We start from the raw sequence: 13,083 nt of genomic DNA on the forward strand, positions 1-13,083 counted from the left end.
TCCATTTAAGATCTGCAATGATACAGGCCATCCCTTTCTTTGAACTCAAACAGAAATTTAATTGGTGACTCCTTGCACAAAATGCGTCACTAATTTGTAATGGCTACGATAGCTTATACTTACTACTCTTTATCATTAATGGCTGCAATGCAGTAAAAGTTTTTAAAGCAAAACCACTTCACCAAAAGTATTATCCCACAATCTCTTCTCTTTCTCATGTACTAATGGCAGAATAGGATTCATCCTCCCAAACTGTAAGTGTCTAGGTCCTAGATGTGTTTATACAAAGAAAAGCTGTGTGTTAAAGTTATTTTTCTCACTGTCACTTTGGTCTCCACATGTTTAGAGCAGGCGCAGGAATAGGGGTGCTTTCACCCTGGCAGCTCACTGGTGTGGGTTGTTGGCATGATACGGAACAGTGTCACTTTTAATACAAATATTTCAGGGCCGCCTATCTCAATTCTTATGGTGCTAATCCAAGCTACATGTAGCTTGGAATAATGATGGTTTAGGTGACAAATTTCATCAGATGTCTAAGTAGATTCCTGCTACAGCACGACTTGCTATACACAGCCTCTGGGACAAACATGCCCAGTTCCTCAGATATTTAAATCAACACATTTGGGGTCAAAGTCAGAGGTAGAGGAAGAGAAACTGATCCCATGCCAAAGAAGTCCCATTCCTCACATACACAGATTCACACACACAAGTGGTCAAGCACACAGAGTCATCAACCACAGGTAAAAGATTACTTTACAGGTATTACATTGTACTAAGTGGCTGCTACAGCTCATAGCCTTTTTCACTCTTCCCACCACAGTACTTCACCACTCATGCTTCCCATCCCAGCTGCATCACTTGGTCAACTTCATGGCAGCAGGTGCCATTTCATTTTTCTTATTGTCAGCTGTGCTCCAGCATTGCCCTGAGGTCAACCCACTCTGGGCTCAGTCAAGTAAATGCATGTGAAGAATGGGGGAACCTGTGCATGGACCAGCACAGTATGCAATCAGTCACGTAGCTGCAAATGCTCTCCTAAACAGTGTTTCCCTAGGGCTTGCAGAAGGAGTAGCAGCAGTCATCGTGGCTTATATCTGGATCAGAACCCCTCAGGAGACACAACCAGGCATCGAAATCTTGGCAGTGGCCCCAACGGAACATGGACCATATGCCACCGTTGTTACGCTGTCAGTGCAGGCTATTGTGGACAGATTAGCCTGTCCACGGCTGCACGTAGCTTCAGAGAAGTGATGCTTACAGTGAGTTTGCCAATACCAAACCTCACCAACCAGTTAGAGGTGAAGGAGAAGGGGAACACGTTGTATTTCACTGTCAGTATGAGCTCTCAGAAGGTGTTGTGCTGGTGTTGCATGGCAGATGTGTACCTAATGGTGTTCATCTCAGATGTGTGGCCTTATCTGACGCTACCAGTGAATGTTGGCACCCCAAGCCTAAAGTCTTCTCTTGACCATGTGTAAACTGACAAGGGCAGAGGCAGAAGTAACCTCCCAAATCAATATTAGAATCCTGAACAGGTTGTCCACGTACCTACAGTAGTCTTACCACCATGCAGGCTCACAGTTGCTTTGAATACATATTAAGTTTGACATTATTGTAATGTGTGTGTCACCAGTCCACTTCTAGAGAAGCCAGCTTGCAGCTTGTAGACTTAACTTGTAGACTACCCTGTGCCATTTGCTTTGGGGTGTATGACTCGACTAGCGCAGAAATGACCTAGGATTGCCCTGTGTATGTCTAGATACCATTCCTCGCATATGCGAGAGCAGTCTTACATAGAAATCATCAGCTCATTTTTGTTTAGACATATTTTTTAATGTACAAAGAGGATGCTGCAAGAATGATATATACAATTTATTTATATGACAAACAATTATGCCTTTGCTAATGCACTACTAGATAGCCACTATAACACGTTCACCAATCCCAGTGAGCCTGTGCAGGGTAGGCAAGCATTGGTCAGATCAGGAAGGACTGGGCTTCTTAATCCTCATACCAGACTGATCCTCAGTGTTGCCAAGTTGCCACTTTCCTATTCTCTGCTTTTAAGGATTCTTTGTACCTTAAGGTATAGTTTTTTTCCTTTTGTATCCTTGAGCTGCTACTGTTACCCTTTCAACAAAATGTTTCTCTCTGCACTTTTACTTTTCTCATTTTGCATAGCTTTAGCTTATGAACTTCCTGATATTTAAGCCATTTTCTCATTAAAACTGAGTCAAGACCACAGAATTGTGACACACCAAACATAGCGTTGGATCCCAGACAACTGAATCCTTGGGCCAAGGGCTGTCCTTAATCTGATGTAGCAACCAAATTTTCTCAAGTAATGAATTCTGACCCTCCTTCCCATGACCCATTCTATGTCACAGCCCAGATACATCCCTTGTGGAGGCAAATCTCCCTTCTGACCACTTGGGTCAACTTTAATAAGATTTTTTTTTTTTTCTAGCTTGAATTGTAGCACATAGTAACAACAGAAACACCACAACCAGGCACAGGATGGGGTGAACACTGTATATCAGACTGTGAGAGAAGATGAGAGGAAAAGGGGACCATAAGCCCTCACTGAAAATAGGCAGTTATTGTGATCCTGATGGGAATGTGTATTTTACCAGAAAAATAATGACTAAATCAGGGTAAAGGCATCAGAACTTCAACTAATATATTACACAATTGAATAAACAGCAATCATTAATTTTATAGTACTACTGAAAAAGCAACCAATTTTTTGAGCTAGATATTAAGGAGTAAAAATGAGAATCACAACAAACATTTTGCAACAAAAATACAGCTTTATTTAATTTCAACATTTATATTATTTCTAAAGAAAATATGCTGTGTTATACTGGGAGTCTCTTAAACTAGCAAGCGCTTAAAGAAATGATATTTCAAAGTGGCACTTTCATGTGTGTATCTCTGGGGTTAATTATGCTAATACATAAGATTATCCTTTGAAAGAATATTAGATTGTTATTACTGCTTTGCAATTAGCATACTGGAAGCAATTATTTTCTTTTTTTTTTTAATGGTGCTTTAAATAACATTTGTGACTTGGATTCCTTCTCAGTATAGAAACAGGCCTCAAAATACTCTATGGTTTTAGGTGTTGATCCTAATTTGGGGCTGCAAAAGAAGAATTTTTGCATGAACACAAGTTGTTAAAAAATACAGATTAGTAAACTGTATAACATGCACTGAGGTTACTTAGTTTTCCTAATTTATATAACCTGATGGTCTAGCTAACAAATTAACTCATAGTGTTACAGAAAAAAAAAAAAAAAGTGCTAAAGATATATTCAGCCACCTCATTTGTGCTATAGCTGTAGGAGAAGATGACAGCTGGCAGACAAAACTTACCTTGTGAGATACTTGCCTGTCTTTCCAGCACCCTAAAGTAAACTGTTTTAGCACTTAAATTTCCACATAGCTGCAACTGTCCAAATTCTAAACTAAATCACTCTCCCTGAAATTTAGGCCCATTACTTTTTCTCCTACTCTCAGGAAGGTTGGAGAAGTGACTAATATCACTTTATAACAATCCATTGTGAAGAGATATAAACCACTGTGCCTCTACTTTATTCTTATTTCTTTTCTCCTCTGTGAAACACTGAAACCTTTACATCTTTTCTTAAATTCCCCATTTGTTTCCCACACAGAATCATAGAATGATTTGGTTTGGAACAGACCTTAAAGATCATTCAGTTCCAACCCCCCTGCCATGGGCAGGGACACCTTCCACCAGACCAGGTTGCTCAAAGCCCCGTCCAACCTGGCCTTGAACCCTTCCAGGGAGGGGGCAGCCACAAACCTTCACAGTAAAGTCCCTCCCCATCTTTCCTGCAGGTCCCCTTTGAGTACTGGAAGGCCACTATAAGGTCTCCGTGGTGAGGTGCTCCAGCCTCCTGATCATCTTTGTGGCCGCCTTTGGACCTGCTTGAGCAGGGCCATGTCCTTCTCACACTGGGGAGCCCAGAGCTGAACACAGTACTGTGGGTGGGCTCTCACAAGAGTGGAGTAGAGGGGAAGAATCCCCTCCCTCAATCTGCTGGCCACACTTCTCTTGATGTAGCCTAGGACATGGTTGGCTTTCTGAGATGCGAGTGCACATTGCTGCCTCATAGTCAATTTTCCATCCACCAATATCCCCAAGTCCTTCTCTACAGGGCTGCTCTCAATTCACTTACAGCCCAGCCTGTATTTGTGTGTGTACATCCCATGGAACTGATTCCTTATTCATACTGAACAGAGAGAATTAATTACCTCCATCATATTATAAGCACTCAGAACTCCCTTCAACATCTCCCTGGAATGGCACTTTTCATAAGTGCATCACCTCTTCAACTCAGATTCAGTTTGTTGTCCCCTGTAATCCTTAGGTTCTCTCTCCTGCAGTATTGCTGTCATTCCTTTTCTGTCTGTGCTTTTCATATTTCTTTGTATTTGTCTTCATTGAATTTTATCATGTTGATTTCAGTCCATTTCTCTAATTTAAGTGACATTTTTTGAATACTAATCCTGCCTTCCAAGCTATTTGCAAGTCTTCCCAAATAGGCATTACCTGTAAATTTGGTATGCTTACCATCCACGTGCTAGAGCTAGAAGACAGCATTGTGAAAGCTTGCATGAGATGTTCTCCTACTTTGGCAACAAATGATTGTGCTCAGACTCCAGGTTTCCAATCAGTTTCACATCTACCTTATGTGAATTTCATTTAGTCTGTATCTGCTTTGCTTGATTATGAATGGCATGTGGGACTGTGTCGAAAATATTCTGTATCAAACACATCCCCTATATCTGTTTTGCTGTCAAAGAAGGAAATGAGATCAACTTGATAGGATTTGTTTCTGCCGTGTCCCTGTGCAAGTCTTCTTATCTCCTTACTGTTCTCTAGATGCCAACAAATAGGTTGTTTAATACTTTGTTCTAGTGTCTTGGAAATGCTATCGGGGCTGACTGCTCTGTAATTCTTTAGATTTTCCTTTCCGCCTGTGTTAGATATGGTATTGTGTTTGTCTTTCTCCAGTTTCCTGGGAACTTACTCATCCTGTTAATCACTAGTGTCTGAGAGATTGTTTTGGTTAAGTATTTTAAGGGTAAGTTTCATTAGGTTGAGTCATCCTGAATACTCCAATTTACCTCAGTGTTCCTTTAGGTATTTTTTTCTTTTTCTCTCCATTATCCTACTCCCAAATTCTTAATAACAACTGACATAAACTTTTAGTCCTAATTAACATTTTGTGAAGATTGAAACAAAAGAAAAAAAAAAAAAGAACGTTTCAGCCTTTTCTATATCACCTATTTGCTGACCTCCCTTGTTAAGTACTACAATAAATCTGCTCTCAGGCTTAACACATTATTTGCAGTATAATATTGTTTAACTCTAGCAAACCGTTCATTTTAATGGCACTTTGTGGTTAAGCACTCAAATATAAAATAATATTCATCTATTTCAGTGATATTACTTCACAATCTAACTCCTGACCATACTGCAATTTCTTCCAACTGATTTCATCCTCCAAATTAATTCAGTTGTGACTTTATTCTTTGATGCTAAGATGGTAATTATTAATAGAAAAACATTTACCAAACATAGCCAGCTAATTATCCAAACACTAAATCGTGTAGCTAAAGCATCCTATCATCTTTTTAAACAAAACCATAAAAATTTGTTAAAATGACACTAAAGAAGAAGTTACATATTCAAAGTGTGGCTGTGATGAAGTCAGAAAAATAGTAATACTCACCATCATAGCTAAACAGAACCTCTTTCATTGGCAGCCTGTAGAAATAAGGGAAATAAACAGTGAAAACAAAGTGGAGAGATAAAAAATGCAGTATGTTAAGCAGGCACAGTTCTACAACCTGGTGGGCTACTTCATACAGCATTAGTCTTTTAAAAAAATTTATTTCCTGCACTGTTAATTTATAACTATGCTTACTGAACCGGGCGTGATTTTTCATGCATTGACATGTTTGAGGAAGTATTAGTGCACATAGGAAATTTCAACAGACAAGTATCACCTTGGCTAAATGTATGTTAGAGGACATTCCAAACTCATGTTCCGTTTCCACTTCTTTTTTGGAACACATCCTAGGAGGATAGAGCATGTGGCCAACCTTGCATTCACATGGCATGGATATTCTTTTCCTCCACCTTAGCAAGGCTGAACATGGGTCTGTCCACCTTTGTTGCAATGAAGGATAACCTCATAGGCCGTTGCATTTATTAGAGCACAGCTAACAGGTTGAGGGCAGTTATTATTCCCCTCTGCTGGCCACTAGTGAGGCTGCATCTGGAACACAGTTCCCATTTTTGAGCCCTCCCAATGGAAAAGAGTTGTCAAGCAAACAGGAGAAACCCAATGGAGGACCATCAGAATGGTTGTGAGCATTCCTTGACCTCTGGGAAAGGCATATGACAAAGGAAGGGAGGTTACAGGGCTTATTTAAAATGAAGAGTAGGCTAAGGGGTACCTATTTTCTCCCTTCAGCTGTTTAAGTGGTGTTTATAGACAGCTCGTATTCACATGGTGAAAGGAAAGGAGGCAACAGATGAGGAAATATTAACTAGCCATAAGGAAAAATACTTTTTATCATTAGAGTGGTCAAACGTGAAAGCTAATTTCTGTGTGATTCTGTGATTTTAATTACTCATGCATTACTTAAGTACTGAATAATCAAAAATCCTTCTTCAAATTACATCTGTGTTGTGACTATCTATTCAGGGCAAGCTCTTTTCCTCTAGAACTATTACACAGTGCTCCTATCATTATTTAAATGGGATCAAATACAACAGCTCTTTCTTAAAGCCAAATAGAATTAGATTAAAATGGCAGGATAAATGACATACTGACATTTCATGCTTTCTCTGTATCATATATATATTACTACCCTTGCAGAATTTTTAATGTAAATTTATCATATCAGTAATACATTTATAGTAATTCTTTTCATAATAATATTAGATATAAAATCCTATAAATACATAAAATGCTTTTTCCTTGTTAGTGCATGGTGCTCTGATATGCCTTTTCATGCCAGTAGAACATAACTGAAACTTTTTTCCTAAAACAAGGAGATGTCATTGAAGCTGGTCAAAAGTATTTCCCAAATATCTATTGCAAGTATAAATTTCCTGTTGTACATATGAAGTATTAAAAATTACAAAGTTAAAAACATTGTTAAAGCATAAAGTATATAGAAAGTATGCTTTTAATATCTGCTGATATTTAAAGGTCTTATTTGAGAATTTACAAATGTGTCTTGTTTGGGCATACCTTTCTATTTATAAATATTAGAAGACTGCAGTTTACTGTTCCTTTTTAATGGTCCAATCATTTAGGAGGTTAAAGATTTTGTCACAGCTAACACCTGAAATTCTTATTCCATTAGTAAAAGCAGTAGTTATTTTTACTTTTAATGCTTACTTGCAAGGTTATTACATTTTCAGTTAAATGAACAGTTATGATAATATGGAGAGAGCCTAGGGATGCAGTCCTTGGCTTGGTCAAAATAAAACAGGGGTGGTGAGTCTATTGCTTCAGATGGGTACCGTTCATTTTGTTCCAAAATATTTTATTCCAAAAATCACGGTTCAAGTCATAACAGTTCTCATTTTGGAAGTAAGTAACACCAAAAGATTTTCTAATTTACATCATCCAAGACCTTTTTCTATATATTGCTGATCCTCTATGCCTTGTTATTTGCTGCCCTAATCTCTATGCTTACTCTCTGTGCAGCATTTTTTATGAATTGCCTAATGCCCCCTAGATCATAATTCATGAACTCTGCAAATCAGCAGTGCTGCAAAGACCACGCTGACCCTGCATCCCAGGTGTGGGAACAGAAGAGATGCAGACTGTGTCACAGTGTAACTCACGCGTGCTCTGAAGCCTGGCTAGCCATGGGGCCAGCAGCAATGCTCCGCCACTCGTGTATACCAGCCCTCCACTGTCTGGAGGACGGGGATGTAATCTTATGCAAGACTGAAAGTAAAAAGTGAATAGCATGTCCACAATGTGGCAGGTGGAGAGCCCATGTTTGTGTCACCAAGGAAAGCACAAGGAGCAACACAGTCTTTTGCTCCAGTATGTCTGCATGCAGGGAAGGACCCTTCCCAGAACTGAAGAAGGTGCTTGAACAAAGGAGTTCACATTTGAGTAGGGGCAGCTTCTGATACAGCTCCCTCTAGCTTCACTAATTATCAACCATACCCTTGTTCTTGCTTTGACAGGGATCTTCTTTACAAGTTGAAAAGGTATTGAATGATAGGTGAGAGCTGGATTGTTACAGAACACCTAACCACTAGCTGCAGCTTCCCCGAGGCTGTCGGGATAACCTGGAGGAGAATGTAGACTGTCCTCTGCCCTTGTACCTTCCCACCAGAGACAGGGAAGGGCAGGCCGCCACCATGGGCACAGCCCACGCTCATCCATCTCTGCTTCATAGTGATCATGATGTCAATCAACTTTGTGGGAGGATTTTATAAGCTCTGGAACTTTCTCTATAAATCTAGGGTACAATGACAGTTTTTTTAGTTGGAAGAACATCACTCTGCTCTGACAATGCCACCTGTGTTGGAGCTTTGCTCTAACATAAAACCCTTTACATAAATTCTTTAGCACAAGGACTCTTTCATAAAATGGGTGCATTTTATTCTTATAGGTAGAATCTATCAATGATTAATACTAATGTTGACCTCTGACCAGGAGCAATCCTTAAGTAAATAAAGATTAAGAGCAATGTATAACAGAACTTTGGACCTTATTGACATATTCATAGAATTTCAAATTTCAAGAACTTTTGCTATTAAAGTTGTTTAAAGTGGAGCAGGGCAGATTAATTATTTCTCCTTGTAAAAAAAAAAAATAGAGTGTGTTGTGCTAAAACTCCCACAGATTTGCACAAAGGCCGCCACTGGAGTCAATGGAATCAGCTTTTTCTCATGGCTTTTTTTTTTTTTTTTTAATGAACATTGACCTTACAGATGCTATTATTATCTCAAATAATTATTGCAGAATAACAGATAAGACAGAACAACAGCTGCAGTGAAAGATTATATGAACCTAAAATAATTGTATAATAGACTTGGGATTTTGCAAGTCATATGTTATTAAGGGTAGTGAGTACATACTTTTAGCACCTGCATGCAATGTCTTTTTGTGACTACGCAGGTACATATGTCCCATGTTCTCTCTAAAGATTCTGACTCAATACAATTCTGAGAATGATTATAACATCATTCATGCATCATAACTCAGGAAAACACTAGGTTTACTTGAAAGGAAGACAGCAGGTATTGGAAATTACTGGTATATCTCTTGGTTAGGTTTTAAATGAGTAACCTTCAGATTTCCAACTAAAAAGCACTGGTTGTAGAGAAGGATTTTGCAAGGAGGAGAATGTCTCATTTATTTTCCTGCTTTCACAGGGAAGTGACAGATCTGATTTGCTTCATGCTGTTACAGAATGAAGATAAGGTTGCATGAAGAAGAGAATGCGGTTCTTCTAAATACAAAGGTAATGCCTTCTTTTTATTATTCCCAGTGCTTTTCTTTGATGAAAACAATACAAATTACTACATAGTAACTAGCAGCACCTTCCCTTCTTTCCTTCTCTCATTCCTTCCTAAAGATCAAGGAGGTGCTTGGATTTCACAGTGCATCTGCCCACCCATTCTTTTTTGGAATTGCATTAATGACACTGACTTTCTCTCATTGTGCTTTTAGCTCTGAGGAGCTCCCTCTAAGGGAGAAACATTGCAGGAGAAGTTAAGTATGAGCTTATATGTAATTTTAGATAAAGAAGAGCATTTTGGTGAGGGCAGAGACTACAGGACAGACATCTAAGATTCTTATTACAACAGTAAGAGTAATGTTGGGCTTATAACTTGACAGAATTTTTCCTAATCATTTCAGCATCCAAACAGAACTTCACTGATAAAAAGGATATTTTAAATTAGGTGGAGACTTGTCAGTAATGTAAACCCATAAAGGGTAAATTCAGTATAAACAGTCCCTAGACTCAAGATAGGTTCCTAAATAAGGAGCAATACAGGTGCCTGAAAGATGTGATTTTAAAAATCATCAGCCAAGGCCTACTCTGTGTTTTTTCACTACACTGAAAAGGGAAAGCACATAATTTTGAAGAACTAACCACATAAAAGAGAAAATGGTGAAAATCTGATGGTTCTTCAGAAGCCACCACCCTCAGGGCAGCTAGTAAGCGTGCCCCACATGTTTTGAGTTGCTCCTGGCTCTGTGTTGCTCTCCTGTCTCTCTTCAAGACAGCAGAAATGTTGATCTCCTTCTGGGTATCAGTGCTGTATACTTCCGTCCCTAGCAGTAGATCTCAAGGGAAATGGATGCCTTTCTTTAGTCCCTCTTGACTGAGAATGAGCAAAGGGGGTCATCTCTAGATGTATTTGTGTCTTCTCTGCCACCCCCTAAACATGGAAAGACATTACTCAGTCTCAACATGGCCAGCATGGTATCCCCTGGTCACCTCCTCCTGCTAAAAATTAGATTAAAAATTTGGGGAAAAAATTAGATAACATGCCCTGTACAATTACTTTGAAAAGTTCATTGGAGAAGACCTTCTTTGATTTGTAACAGAGAAAACAGAAAATGTGTCATCTCTTGATGTTATTTCCTGACCAGCTCGTGGTGAGCCTGACACTATTATTTCTGCTGTATCTACACGCGGACAGGAATCCATCTGTATAGTCATAGTCAGTTACAAAACACACATTAGTGACAGGCCCCAGGGAACCAGCACACTCAGCTTGCTCAGCTGTACCAAATGGTATCTGACACTTTTTTTGAACTTTAAAGCTTACTATTTGACTCCAGCTAACATTATTTTAAGTGGTGAATGACCATCACCCAATAAGATGATAATCAAGGGAAATACAAAGAGTACTGATAACAGCCCAGATAAATCCTCTTCTTTGCAGTTGACTGTCTTTCGTCTTTATAAATGCAACCACAATTTCAGCAGAGATCTTTATTCCACAGGTCATGGCACAAATGTTCCAACTGATGGAGTACATTTAAGCTTTTAAATAAATCTGTTGATAGAAATTCTGTTCAAAGTATTTGTTTAAAATACAAAGGAACTTTTAGAAGACAGTGTTATAAATTTTATGTGCCTTGGAACAGACCAAGTTGGCCTCTAACCAAAGGGATTTTTCACTTCTGTTGTCATTGTCAATTCGAAACATGATACAACCTCATGCTTTCAAGAATATCTCAGTCACAGTAGACTGACTTTACAATGTCAGTACCAGATGCTTCACTTTCTGAACTACTCTTAATAACACATCGGTTAAATTATGTGTCTTATTTCTTAAAAGAATTCTCTTTGAAAAGATTTCTCTTTCCATTAGATCTGCAAAACTCTCCCTCAATGTGTAAGTTGTAAAGAAGGGTGAGAGATGGGGATCTAGCTGTTTGCTTTCCTCTATTTTATTTTCAAATACAGGAAAATCAGCTGCATCATCGGAGGTCGCATATGTATATACACACACACACACTCTTATACAAATACACATATATACATATGTGTATCAGAGTGCCTGATGTGATACAAATCTGTTTCATCTCAACACATTTATCCTCAGAACTATTCAGTCCCTCTCACCAATCTCTAATGGAATACCTTTACTTCAGTAATATTTCCAAAACTTTACAGATGAGATGGAAGAAAACAACCTATCTGAGAAACTCGGCAAGGTATTTGTTGTCTAATTCCATTTTGTGAAGGCATCTTGGGGCTTCCTTTGGATAGCTCCACAGCAGAAACCATAACAACTGCTTTCGAAAGAACCAAGAAGTGGCTCCTGGGAGGCAGAGGAAAGGGGATTGATGGTGTAGAAACAAGCAGAAAAGTCAAAGGCAAGGAAAATGGAGGAGGCTGGAAGGCTGTGATGAAGAGTGAAACAAAAGGAGATATGAAGAAGCTCTAAGTCCCTGCACAGAGAGGCCAGGGGTGCACATGAGAATAAGAGGCTACGTTCATGTCTCATATACTCCCAGTGCAGAACAGCAGTCCATTGATCCACCCGAGAAGTGAGATGTCTACCTTGGGTTTTATTTCTTACTTTTACCTTTTTTTTAACCTTTTTTCTCAGTGGAAACTGAGATAAACTGTGAGGATATATTGACAGGCTGTCAACAAACTCAGAATTCAGGCAAACTCTCTGCTTCCAACACCTGAAGAGCTTGACCTCAAAACTTCCCCAATATTTTTCAAAACAAGTTACTCATTTGGTAGCAATTATTGGCAAACATACATTTAATCTATTAAAATGCTCATCTTGCTGATTTTAACAATACTAGAATCTAATTTGAAAATAATGAATTAAAAATAAACTTTGTTACAAAAATGTAATTGTCATTCCTATCTATATTGTTAAACTCATCAAAAAGCTCATTAAATAATTATGAGCATGCATCTGGTAACAAAAAGAGGTGTCAGTAGTAAAAAATTCACTCTTGTGTCATAAATGTACTCATACTGCTACTATTAGCAGTAAGTTATACCTCCTTATGTGAATTTTGAAAATAATATTGAAAATATCCTTTAATTAAATATGTTCTATTACATTCCAAAGCCTACAGTAAAGAATATATAGTTAATTAAATTACATATGTTTATTTCAACACTGAGGCTATAATTCAGCTTCATGTTCATGACCTTGTTGGAAAAAAAAGACTTTTCTGTGCCAGCTGAACCTTTTTAATTTTTAAATGCTCTGTCTCAAGAGAAAATTGATGGTGTGTAGCAGATTGCCTTAGCTCTCACTCAATGAATTATCAAGGGTGGTATCAACTATGGTCCGAGAGCTCACATATGTAAAAGTAGTGGTGAACTGGCCACTGAATTTAGACTTCAAGAAGATTTGTATCCTTCAAAATCAAATAAAATTGGCACTGGATTTTGATACTGGGCAAACTTGTACTATATGTTGTTTTATGTTTTCAGTCCTTTATGATATCCTCAATAACTAATTATCCGAAGCAATCCTGGTGGTTGATGTCTGGTATTTAAAACAGAAGCTATACC

At 38.5% G+C, this 13,083-nt stretch overlaps 1 protein-coding gene across 3 annotated transcripts in view; it reads right to left on the reverse strand.

Moving 5' to 3' along the window:
- Positions 1-2,997: 2,997 nt before the first annotated feature.
- Positions 2,998-13,083, reverse strand: part of LOC104363331 (muscular LMNA interacting protein) — a 116,677-nt gene continuing 106,591 nt past the window's right edge. For all 3 annotated transcript variants that reach the window (XM_042803278.1, XM_042803280.1, XM_042803279.1), the window contains 2 exons: positions 5,763-5,797; positions 2,998-3,141 (listed from right to left, as the gene is read on the reverse strand). In XM_042803278.1, the coding sequence (XP_042659212.1) occupies positions 5,771-5,797 (27 nt within the window). In that variant the 3' untranslated portion in view covers positions 2,998-3,141; positions 5,763-5,770. The remainder of the gene's footprint in view (positions 3,142-5,762; positions 5,798-13,083) is intronic.

Source organism: Tyto alba, unplaced genomic scaffold (genome assembly GCF_018691265.1).
Source record: "Tyto alba isolate M040663 unplaced genomic scaffold, T.alba_DEE_v4.0 Super-Scaffold_40, whole genome shotgun sequence".
Taxonomy (NCBI): domain Eukaryota; kingdom Metazoa; phylum Chordata; class Aves; order Strigiformes; family Tytonidae; genus Tyto; species Tyto alba.